The 12,635-nt window shown below is 41.0% G+C and overlaps 2 protein-coding genes across 2 annotated transcripts; one reads left to right on the top strand and one right to left on the bottom strand.

The window, feature by feature from the left end:
* Positions 1 to 2,850: 2,850 nt before the first annotated feature.
* On the bottom strand, positions 2,851 to 7,473 carry dctn5 (dynactin 5). The gene is made up of 6 exons (XM_049560166.1): positions 7,308 to 7,473; positions 7,066 to 7,134; positions 6,481 to 6,599; positions 6,198 to 6,309; positions 5,150 to 5,252; positions 2,851 to 3,866 (listed from the first exon to the last, which is right to left on the bottom strand). The coding sequence occupies exons 1-6, from the start codon at positions 7,353 to 7,355 to the stop codon at positions 3,769 to 3,771; spliced, it is 549 nt and encodes a 182-aa protein (XP_049416123.1). The 5' UTR covers positions 7,356 to 7,473; the 3' UTR covers positions 2,851 to 3,768.
* A 421-nt stretch (positions 7,474 to 7,894) lies between these two features.
* ndufab1b (NADH:ubiquinone oxidoreductase subunit AB1b) lies at positions 7,895 to 12,173 on the top strand. Its single transcript, XM_049560169.1, has 5 exons — positions 7,895 to 8,109; positions 10,451 to 10,570; positions 11,086 to 11,173; positions 11,699 to 11,814; positions 11,904 to 12,173. Exons 1-4 carry the CDS (start codon positions 7,939 to 7,941, stop codon positions 11,788 to 11,790), a joined length of 471 nt encoding a protein of 156 aa, XP_049416126.1. The 5' UTR covers positions 7,895 to 7,938; the 3' UTR covers positions 11,791 to 11,814; positions 11,904 to 12,173.
* The last annotated feature ends 462 nt before the right edge of the window (positions 12,174 to 12,635 follow it).

Here is a 12,635-nt window from a genome sequence, read left to right as displayed (position 1 = left end):
TTTGTTTCTCACACAGGTGACTCAAACAGTCCAGCTAGTGGTTTCCCACTATGCCACTCTACAACAGGTGGGAGTGATGTGCCTTCAAAGGCAGACAGTAAGAAAACTGCTGACTAATAAACATGGATAGTAATGATGCAGCATTTAAACCAGTGGCTTTTAAACTTTTTGTGCCCTAGGCTGACCAAAGGGCGAGCCTAAATCTCAGGGCACACCTGTATTTATATCTGTGCACAATAGCTACTATAACGTGTGTTAACACTCTCATCACAACATAAATGTTTGTTCTTATTTACTGAAATCAAATAACAGTTGACATAATGATTCAAGAATTCATTTCAAACATTTTAAATTTACATTAAAGCAACAATAGCACCTCTGTTTAAAGGGGAAGTGATGTGTCGCACACTTAAAATTCCCCCACATGAACAGGGACAAACAGGTTCCCTGTGGAGGTTTTTTAAATTAAAGTTAATTACATTTTGTAAGTAGAGTTTGCCGCTTTATTAGTAAAAGGCTGTGCACAACAGACTGATACAGTCGGTTAAAAATTAATTTATAACTTTTTGTATAGGCCTCGTTGAATATTGCAATAATAATGTGTGTTTATCACAAAATCCCACGGCACACCTGGATTTGGATCGAGAGTTATTGGTTTAAACTCTGCAAACGTTTTAAGTGGAAGGAAATTAACTCAACAGGTTTGTCACACCTCAAGGATACACACGTAAAGTTTTGGTGAAAAAAAAAAAAGTTAACTGTTGTTTCCAAGAAAACTTTACACGGCACCTTTAAACTGCAGCTGGTTATTATTATTATTATTTTTTTTTTAAATATCTTTTTGTCACATTTCCTAAAACTCACTGTATTCTCACAGCACTAAATCAAACTCCTCTGTCTACTCTAGTACCTTGTAGCATTTCTGATGAAAGTGAAAGAAAGCAATGAATCATAGACAAGGGATCTCTGACACAACTGTGAATCATGTCGATCACTGCTCATGAACTTTGGTCAAACTGTCAAACTACAAAGCGCTGATCAAATATGAATCAAGATTCTGTTACTGCGTTCCTATTTCTCACCTCAGATATTTCCCTTAACATATTTTAGTGTACTGTTCAGGGGCTTAAATATAAACAGTGCAGTGCGGTTGCACTGGGGCCCGTGGGGTGGGGGGGCCCATAGAGAGAACGAGCCCTTGAAAGTGATTCAGATTGCTGGGTGATGTTGTCCAGTGTCAAATCTGTATTTGTGTCAAGACAATACATGCATGATAGCATGCACTAGGGCCCGTCATAACGTCCCACTAGTTTATCTGTAAAATGAGAAGATTTATGACTTGGCAGCCATGTTGGAAACAGTCGAGCCAAAACCAAGCATCGCCCACAAACTCTCTCATTTAACAGCTAAACAGTACAGTAAAATATAGTTCTAAAAACATCCCAGGCGAGAAATACACAATGCAATGGCTTTTATTTGATCAGTGCTCCTTAGTTTGACAGTTTGATCGCGGTGTACAGTGACTGGCAGCTGCCTTAGAGACTCCTTTGCTTGGATCGGTTGTTTTTGGTGCGCTGCTGTAGACTCAAGCAAGTTCCATTAGACACAGTAGGAAGAGGAGGACGGTCTGTCTCATGTACTTCTTTCAGAACATTGTCATAGTGACAGTTTCAACAAATATGACAACGTTATTTTAATCAAGTTCCCAACTGTAGCTTTAAAGGTGCTACTAGCTTAAAGTAGCCGTTTAATTTTCTTTGCACACAGTTTTTCTCACTAAAACACACTGTGTGTATCCCTGAGGATTGCTGAACACATTTATTTCACCATGAACATCTGCAAAGTCAATTCCATGTGTTCCAGTCCCCATTACTACCACTACTACAACAACTATACAGTAGCTATGCCAGGCAAAGATTTAGTATGTCCCAATACATGGTATGTCAATTTGCAGTATGCCAAAAATACCGGGATGTTCTACTACATCCAGCTGATTGTGCAGTATGTAAGCCAGCATGCTTTTCTGGCTATTCTGACCCACAATCCTCTGCGCAGCGGACGATCCGTCACATCAGCTGAGCTGCAGCCAGATGACAGCACATTGTCAGCTGACTGACAGCTGTCAGAAGTCACAGTGACAGATGACATTGTCCTCAAGTAACTGATGACCAAAAGTGAGCAAAATAATCATAAATATTACAAACAAAAGGACATGCAGATGCAATTTCACTGTCTCATATATAAAATGTTAGAATCTATAATCTGTGCAGTTATAACTTTACAGTTTGACTACATACATCGCAAAGTAACAACAGCAGAGCTCTCCAGGTGGATCTGCATCTCTGGCGAACTTGGTAAGGCATATAATGGTAATGGATATAAAAGCAAGAGGGTCAAAGTTCAGGGCGTATCATCATGAGAGAGTAGCATATTGGCATGCAGCAGGACGTACTTTTTAAGAGCAGCTGCAGGACCTACTAAAAGTAAAAAGTATGCGATTTGGAACACACCCCATGTTTACTTGATAGCACTCTACTATTTCCCTGCCTTTGTTGGCATATTGAAATGCATCTTTGCACATTACTACCACCAATTGAGGATCAGCAGAATAGCATATAAGCAGCAACAGAGATGAACGCCTGCACATTACAATCAAACACTGCCCCACGAGGCATGTTACATAAAGTCCATGAGAAATGGCAGGTGTCTTTGTATCCGTTAAAATAACAGTTTAATCCAAGATGAATGCTCTGGAGCTGATATCATGGAGTCACAAACAAACTTAAGCAGTTACTAGATGAAAAAGTAGAGGGTTAAGACAGGACAGAGACAGAGCAGAGTCCACACGTGTCAGATTTTCAAGCATTTGTATTTATTTAACTGCGTCACTATTTCAGACGTTGGCTCTGGCTGTTGGCTGCTCACAGAAGATGATAAAGGCAAAGCACAGGGGGCTTCCTGCACACGTGTACACATAGTCAAATTAACAGCTGATCATTTGAACATAATGAAATAATAAAAATCAGTATTAAATAAGTGTCATGACAATTTACAAGCGCCAGTGACAAAAAAGCAAACAAGTCCTTCAACATTAGAAAAAAAAAAATCAAATGACAGAGACAAAAGCAAAATATCTCTCCTGATGAGTGAACTCTGTTTCCCAAATGAATTGTGGTCATGAGCAAAGCACACGTACAGCCAACATCCTCAAACACAACTGTTGTTGTTGCTATTGTTTTGGTCCATGGGGGTCGTATAATATATTACAAGCTCCACCCTTCACCTCCTCATCTTCACCCACAGCTGCTGTCAGAGAGCAAAGATTGGAATTGAGCCACAGAAGTTCTCGAGTTTCTCCACAGACCAGGATTAAATATCGGACTACATGAACACACAAATCAAACCAAACTAGAACTGAGTGCCTGTAGGGTTTTGATCCGTGCCTCTTGAGGACGTCTCAGACCAGCTGGGATAGTAAACATGAGCATGCTGTGTACAGTTTAATAAAGACTTTCACTGCAATTTGGAGCTGCAAACACTAAACTACCTTCTGCAGCTTTATCAGATGTTATCATCATGTGCTTTTCTTCTACTCAAAAACTAGAATCATTTCATTAATAGGACCAGATGTTTGTTCTTGGGCAGAGAAACTCAGGGCCTGTGGGAGGTGAAGGATAAAAGGTGAGCTCTCAGACTCCATTTCTGATGAGAGACCCTGGCCGTGACCTGGAGAGGGTGTGGATCCTGCTGATGGTTTTGGGGCAGGATTCAGATCTGGCTGAGAGGCAGGAACTTCTGGTAGTAACTCTTGGTGACATCAATCATAAGGTCCTGCGTACACTCTGGGAGCTCTCCTGAAAATAGACCTGAGAGAGACACAGAAGAACAAAAGTCAGGACATTAAGAGAAACAGAAAGTGTAGGAGTCAGCTGTGGGGCTGGGTATCGTTAAAAATGTTTCGATACCAGTACCGATACCTTGACTTGATGACAGTTTTTTTACAATAAATTCTATTCTAACAAAAAGAAAATGAAGTAACACACCAGGCTTAGTGTCCATGTGGTGTTTTTTTTTTTTTTCTGAGCGCCAGCATCTTTTATCAGTCATCCCCGATGAGGTGAGAGTGTATGCGACCATATACTGTCACTTACAGAAACAGCACTGCATCCAGCATCTTTTTCCAGAGTACTCAGACTTTTGTGTGACTGCTCTGAGTACTTCCTGTCTAAAATCTGCCAGAAAAAAACATTATATGGACACTCTGCCTTGTGGTACAATGGTACAGTAGTTCTGTTTGGGTATCTTGGCATTTCTACACAATCAAAGCAGTTTTACAACAAAAAAAGAAACCAATTTATCTATTTTCAGTTAACATAATATCAATAAATAAAAATATCTAACGTAACACAGGTCCCAGTTTAAGTCACTGCTATTACAGTAACATTACCTTTCCATGTCCATGTTGGCTGAACTTTTGTGTTTCCCAGACATTACCTGCTAAAATCCCGGCCATCATAGTGCCGTCCTCATTCACCTCAGATCAAAGTAAATCCAGTGGTGGAGATTTCGAAGGAGGCTCCACAACGTGAGGCGGACTTGATGCTGAGAGGAAGATGGCTGCGGTCTGTTCTTCTTCTTCCAGTCGAACGTGGAGCAACTTCACGCTCTTAATAATTCCATGCACGTTCAAGTGTTTCATCAAGTTTGCAATGTTGCCAGTCTTGGTAACAATGTCCTTTTTGTGTATAACGCATCGTGCACTATTGGCATCAAGCCTGATAAAATGGAGCCAGACTTCTGATCTCCTCTTAGACTTTGTGTGCACCTACAGTATTCGATGCACACTGTAGTCAAGATTTTCAAAATACAACACGCACACAGAGGTGAGCCTGTCTCTGGGTGTAGCAGCATTTTTTCTTTGTGCCTCTACGACACGTAACGAAAGGAAGCCAACACCAGCATTATTAGATGTTGGTACAACATACTGCATGTTCATTGGCTCACTGATGCTGATGTATCTCAACTTGGTGCCAAACAAAAAGGAATTTTTCGACACTCCCCAGTACTAAAGCAATTTGGCCTGTGCCATAAAGTACTGTAGTTTTGAACCCAGCCCTACTCAGGTGTGTGTTTGTGTGCTGCTGCTGACCTGGACATCCAGAGAAGACAGTAAAAGGCGGCACCACAGTCTCAGGAGGGAGCACGGTGTTGTCTAAGATCTTGCAGCAGTCCTTCAGCACACAGCGACGACCCTGCACACAGTACACAGCACAAGTTAACAAACATCCGCTACTGAGTCACATGCTTTAACTTACTGCAATGTATTATTTATTCTGATTATTACACCGTGGTTAATAATGGAGGGTGGCTGTTCAGAACAATATAGGTATCTAGAGCACCAAAGGTTTGAATACTTGCGAAAGGTATCTGAAAGCAGCGCAAGAAAAGTCAAGTCGCTCCAGGTTTCAAAGGGTTAAAAATGCACCATGTTGCCAAAACATCAGGAAATACAATAAAGTCTACCCTGCATGTCCACCTTTGTAAGTTATTCCTGATTTTTTATTAGCTGGCTTCATGATCAGTTGTTTATCATCATGTCCTGCACAGTCAAGTACCTGTCGTTTCAGGGTTGAGTGTTTGGGCTGTGGTAACATCTCATGGGCACAATTACAGTGTAAAATGAAGAAAAGTCAATATATTGTTTTATATTGAAAATAATCATCGTTTTTAGAAACCACAATCAAGACAAACTGTATATTTATGCACACTTAACAGACTTCTCTGCACATATAACAATTTCGAATTCAGCCTTCTCAGTTGTGGAATCTTGCAAGACAATGGCAATTAAATTATATCTACTTCAGCTGTGGCAAGACTGCTTCACTTCAATAAAATTAAAAAATATGTTTAAAAGTGTCCCTTTCATATCCCATCTCAGGTCTGTGCCGACTCAAAGCAGCCTGCCTGCAGTTTGCTGCTGCTCTCAGTTAATCTGAACATGACCACCATGTGACTGTTTCACCAGAGGCAAGAAGACACACTGCTCCTGTTCATGTCCTCGCTCTTTCTGAGGCAGAGCTTTGTCTCTGTCATGTCTCCCTTTTCTGCTTGTATATATGTGTATGTATGTGTGTGTGTGTGTATGTGTGTGTGTGTGTGTGTGTGTGTGTGTGTATGTGTTCTTTTATTCCACTTACTATGACACAGTTCTTGCCAATGTGGACGTAGGAGCCAATCTGTGCTGCGTTGACCACACAGTCCTCCTCAATGAAGACGTGGTCTCCGATGTGCAGCGGGAAGAATGCCACTCTGAAGGGAGAGATGAAGTTTACGTGTTTGTTTAAATGCATGAATCAACCAGAAATTAGGGAGATAAAATAAAATGTAATTCTGCCTGTAATTTCCTGACACAAAGACAATACTCAATTGGACAAGACTGATCATTCTACAACAATTTGGCATAAGAGAAAAATTCTTTACCCTTTGCTGAACTTTTTGAAAGGTGGTCGTATGACGCTCCGGCTTTTCACCACGCAGTGTCTGCCCACCCTGACATTAGCCAGGTCTCCTCTGATGATGCAGTCATTCATGACAATAGTCTGAAGGACACAACACACACACACACACTTCTAAAAGACTGAACAGCTCTGTTTTATATATCACATTCACTTATACAAATGGACTAAAAAGATGCCACACAAATTAACATAGATAAATCAAAACAGAAATCACACACTATGTTGAAACATTACATGGAAGGAGGAACAAAAAAGCAATGTAAACAAGTAGAAATTTGACATGCTTTACATATATTAATATGTCTTTGCTGCTTGTTGCGATAACCCATTTGTATAATTCTGTCTTGTTCTCTTTAAAGATAACTGTGCGGCTTCAACATGATACAATAAAAATAGATAAATACATTAACAAAACACACACACACACACACACACACACACACACACACACACACACACACACACACACAGTAAGCTAAATCACAGCCCAAAAGAGTATTTTTATAACAACATAACTGCAGGCAACTGTATGTTTTTTTTTCCTTACTTTGCCATTGAGTACAATGTTTTGACTCCCACACAGCACTGACTGTCTGCTCACTTTGTTGCCAGAAGCCTGAAATACAACATACAGCATTAATATTTGCATTAAAGTGTGTCTTTATTTTCGATCAAAACTGAGCACAAACAATGATTTCAGTGACCAAACGCCCAACGCCCCGTTAGCTTCGGCTAGCCAAATAGCTAGCGACTAGCTTGCTAACAACGGCTAAAAATCAAACACCTTACCGTTTCAATGTACTCCGCTTTGTTGTACAGTATTTCAGATAACTCCATGGTTAGGAATAAATATGACAGATATCATAAAATATTTAAAACACTGGGGATAATTCAGTAATGACAATCTGTTGTGCTCTGCTGTCAGAGCTCAGCGTCTTCTTCTGCCAACTAAATGAATGGCTTGTCAGACAATATGAGTTGAGCGCCAGATCATCGATGGATTGCGTTAAGACAAACAAGTGAAACAGTCCATTCGTATTTGTTATAGTTGAGTTGTATCGTATAAAAGTTGTAAATTTATATGAATTTTTGAATTATCCTGCTAATCCAGGTCAGCTGGCTAGGTAATTATCAATCAACTAATCCGTAATATGATTCTGTGATTGATTGATCTTGCCCGATTCGAATCCTGGCTTTCGTCCCCTTCGTATTCTACATTTTCTCAAAGTATTTTTTATAACTATATATTTTTAATCGTCTGTTTCGTATATGACATTGTAGACATCAGAAATACAATTAAAAAAAAATACAAAATAAGGCGCAGCTTGTGTTATGCGCATGCGTACAACAGAGCCCTTGACCCCGTTTCTTCTTCGCTGTGCATGCTGGGAACTTGGGAACTCAGTCACTACTCTCCGTCATGGCGGCCCGTGTCCTGCAGCAGTGTGTCCGCACGCTCGCCCGGCCCTCGCTGAGGCTGTCCTCGGGTAACCTGGCACTCAGAGCCGCTGCCGCCCCGGCAGCAGCCGTCCACCGACCTCTCTCCTTCGCCGCAGACAGCCGGAGGACGCGGTGGCTCGGACAGAGCCCGGTGAGTCTCCGGTAACATTGAACAGTCGTGGCCTAGCGTTCCCTCCTGTGACCTACCGACGCCTTTCAAACATGTCAGGCTAACCTAGCCCGCTTAAAGTTCATTATGGCATGCAGGCAGTTATTTTACCATGAGTGTAACTCCGTCTGTGCGATAACGTGAAGTCCACCGAGTTTTGTAACGTCACATTTTTTGATTACACAACGGCCATGTTTTGCTTTTTAGCGAGCTAGCTAGTTAGCAAAGTCCATTGAGACACATTTGTGTTTTCTCACCTGTAATCTGGAGCGGATGATTCAACTCAAACCTAATCTCCTTCTGATACTGTAAAACTAAGCCTAGCCGAGACAGTGCTAATGATGCTTTGCCACATAAACAGTGCTTGTTTTGATGAATTGTGTTTTTGTGTTGTGTAAATGTTGTTAGTGCAAGTACAGTATTTTAAGTGTGCACAGCATGCTAACTTTTTCCAGTGATGCCTAATGACATGCTGTTCACAATGAAGATGATGTCATGTTGCATGCATTACCTAAAGCAGGGGTTAGCAACCTTGACCATCTGAAGAGCCATTTTTGGTCTAAACACATAAATGAAAAAGCTTTCTGGAGCTGCAAAACATATTTAAATCTTATAATGTAACACAGCCTATCAAGTCTTGATTAGCGTATTATTACTAAGAGGTCTAAGTGAACATCTACTGATATGTTTCATCACAAAGTGGCCACTCCTAGTGAGCCATTTTTAATAATTTGGTATTTAAACTTTGCATTATTGGTGGCAAAAGCGAATAAATCTATCCATGCTGTTATGTCCTCTTTTTTTGAAGAGCGAAGACAAAAACAAGACAATCAAATAATTGAAGGAATCAAAGTAGAAGTGTAAAAAATTACAGATGATTTATTCACAAGTGTAACACAAGGTCGTCCAAATGTGGGGGAGGAAGGGACAAAGTGGTGGTGCCACATAAAAGTTACCAATATAACAAAACCCGGCATCAACTAACCTCTTAAACAAAACACAAACCAAAAACCTTAAAAGAGCTTCACCATACAAATACAAGGGTGACAACAACCAATAAACTTAGTGTTTCTAGACACGAAATAACTATGTGAAGGAAATGTACAGGGTACCCACTCACCTGTTGTCCTCAGCCTCCCGCCACATACCTTAATAAAAAAACAGCAGCAGCCCAGTCAGCCTCAGTGCAGACGATCAGAAAGGAGAGGCTTTAACTCTGTAGGCGTGCTCCTTTTATTGAGGACAGGTAGGCTGAAAGGATGAGGTAACCAATCAGCAGACTTATGCACAAGGTGGGAAGTAATCAGGATGTTAGCACCTGGAGAGAGAACAGGGAGGAAGACAGCACAGCACAAAAACGCAAATTTTCTATTTTCCAGCAATGCTCTTTTTTTTTTATTAGGAAACTAGGGATGCATGATAATATCGGCACGTCATGGGTATGTGCCGCTATTGGCATTAAAATGACCTACATGCCAACATGCTTTTTCCTATTTTGCAGGATGAATGAATATTAAATATGTTGAAAATTGTATGTCATGTCTCCATCTGCTGGTGGGCCATCACGATAAGATTATGCATGCATAATATGATGGTAATTCCACTACAGAAGAGACTTGAATTAGTTATATATCAGCAAGATATTGGCAAAAAATCCACTTCCTGTATCCCTGCTGGAAACTGTAGCTGCCATAGCTAGCCTCGCTAGACGGACTGAAGACAAGTCACCGCTGTTTAGGTGCAGCAGAATTTTGAATATTTAAAAAACGGTGATATTAACTTCCTTATATTTTTTGACAAAGCGACAGCGAGCCACTGGAGAGAGGTGAAATTGCTGCTTGCATGTCCAGAGCCTCATTTTGCCTACCCCTGACCTAAAGTCACGTTAAAATAGTTATAAAGGGAGGCAAGACAACACACAGGAGCTAATTATAAGCTTCAAAAATAGTGACAGTTGTGACTGATCTCAGATCATTGTAGGACAAAGCAAGACCAAAGTAACTAAAAGCACCTTCACTGGATCTTTTGTTTTGTGCAGTTAAAAAAACATCACCTGATAATGTGAGTGGTCAAGACCAGCACAAATATATTTGGCAGTAAAACCAGATACATGTTGAAGTTGGTTTCGTAATGCACCAGGAGCTAAAAAAAGCTAGTTCTATGCTCGACTGCCAATATTTTGACCCACACACAGGAAGTCAGCATGAATGGCTTCAAGCTAGGCTACTACAGGAGTTATCTCTCTCTGGTCACCACGTCTTTGCCCTTCCTGCATCTCCATGACCTTGTTCTACCTCCTGACCCCCCTCCTCTTCCTCCTCAGATTCCCTCAGTGGGCGTGTTGTGCCGACAGTATGGTGACCTGCCCCCCCTCACCCTAGAAACCATCAAAGACCGTGTCATGTATGTTCTGAAGCTCTACGACAAGATCAACCCAGAGAAGGTGAGAGTTCAGAAACTGTCAGGCGTGCACTCTGCTCACTGACGGATTCCAAATGTGAAGAAAATCTCTCCATCTTTAAATTGAAATAATCCTTTAATTTATTTACAGTCTAGTCTTTTGAAAATTGGAGACAACCTGAAAAACAAGTGTCAGAATCACGCATTATTCTTACGATGTTCTGCTACAGACTTAATTCAGCCAGAGTTTTGTCAGACACCATGTTAACATGAACACATCCCACATCCCAGACTTGATGTAAACCCTTCATGGGATCATGTAAACAAGACATTATTCTTTGGCATATGTGAAAAGCTTGCACCTAATCCGACTAAAAAAAATATGTGATCATTATTCATAAATGCTGGTCAGTATTTTGTTTGGAATATCTATGATTTCTCATCAGACCTCGACGTGAATGGGCTGAATATTCTTTCATCTGTTGATGAATGAAATGAAGCTGAAGCGATCGTAAATAAATTACATTTTTAATGTCTGTGTGACTTTGTGCTCCACAGCTGCAGACATCCTCCCACTTCATGAAAGACCTCGGTCTGGACAGTTTGGACCAGGTGGAGATCATCATGGCCATGGAGGATGAGTTTGGTGAGTCAGTATGCCGTGCATGCAGCTGCTAGTCTGTCAGGGGTGCACAGGATACTGCACAGCATCACACAGCTAATGTCACCTAACAGGTTTAATGACAAAGCCTAGCCGTGTTGGTGTCGGCTGGAGTTTGCTCGCGTTAACTGGGCAGATGTTGAGCTGACCGTTCGCCAACAGGAGAGCAGCTTTGAGGACGGTCCTTCAGTGCTGCATCCTGTGTAGCAACAGCAACAGAAAGTTCATGAAGTCGATAAGCAAGGACATGCACAGGGCAAAATAGCGCACACAATGCTGATGGAATGTAGCCTTAATGGCCTAGACCAGTGGTTCCCAACTGGTGGGTCATGTCCATTATAAATGGATCGCAAGTGACTCGCAAACATTTCAAGTTTGTAAAAAAACACACTTTATTTGGAAGTACAGTAAATTTCTGCAGCCATCGGCTGTTGGCTTTAGTCTCTGTGGTGCGCTCAAGTGCAGCTTTTAACAGAAAACACGAGCCTGAGTTTTTGTTTTTTCCTGCAGGCTTTGAGATCCCTGACGCAGAAGCAGAGAAGTTGATGAGTCCTGAGGACATTGTACAGTACATCGCAGACAAGAAGGACGTGTATGAATAATCTGCTCTTTAGTTCACCACAGAGGTGAGTCTTTGTTTCCTTCCTCTCTGACGTCACACAGGTGCCTTTTATTGTTACGTCTGATGCTCATCAACATTCTTTATTTCTTCCAGAGGTTGACCCCTGCGTGACCCCACAGGAAGTACATTTCCCACTTCCTCCCTGTCAGCTCTTCTGTCTCTTGCGGCATCGTTGACGTCAGCTGCCGTGTCTCGTGTTTAACTGTATTTAAATGAACATGTGTTTTGGGAGTTTGGAGATAAAACATTAAAAAAGGTTATCTCACAGTTTTGATTTTTTTTTTTGTTTCTTCCAGCTCAACAACGTGGTTCCGATGTATAATTTCACATGAATAGATGAATAAATACACATGCTGTATGATACTGACGCCTCGTCTGAATGTTGAAATGCAAAACTCAGAAATAAAGACGGTGTTCTGACACAACTTTAAACAAGTGAGTCTCAGTCTGAAGGTCACATTTTTCTAGCCCACAAAAAAGCATACAGTCCATAGAAATATTATAATTTAGTCTTTCCATTGTTTGTCACATTACAGCTGTTTTTTGAAGCTTTATGTGCCAATAGGACGTCAGTGGAGTTTGGGAACTGTGATATGTAGTGAAATGGCACCAACAGTAGGGGAGAACAGGGTTAGTTGTCACACTTTTTAACACTTTTAAATTTGAATCTCAAAGTGCAGCTATAATAATTCCCTTTCAATGTGTAATGGAAGGCTACAGTTTCAAGTAGGACTGGAGTGACCTCAGGCCCTGATCACACAGAAGGAGGCACTATTTTGTAATTGTTTTTAACAAGAACGAAGCTTTTTGTTTGCATTTTTTCGG

Source organism: Epinephelus fuscoguttatus, linkage group LG19, assembly GCF_011397635.1.
Source record: "Epinephelus fuscoguttatus linkage group LG19, E.fuscoguttatus.final_Chr_v1".
NCBI classification, from domain to species: domain Eukaryota; kingdom Metazoa; phylum Chordata; class Actinopteri; order Perciformes; family Serranidae; genus Epinephelus; species Epinephelus fuscoguttatus.
The sequence above is the reverse complement of the archived record's forward strand: the minus strand, read 5'-3'. Positions and strand labels throughout refer to the sequence as shown.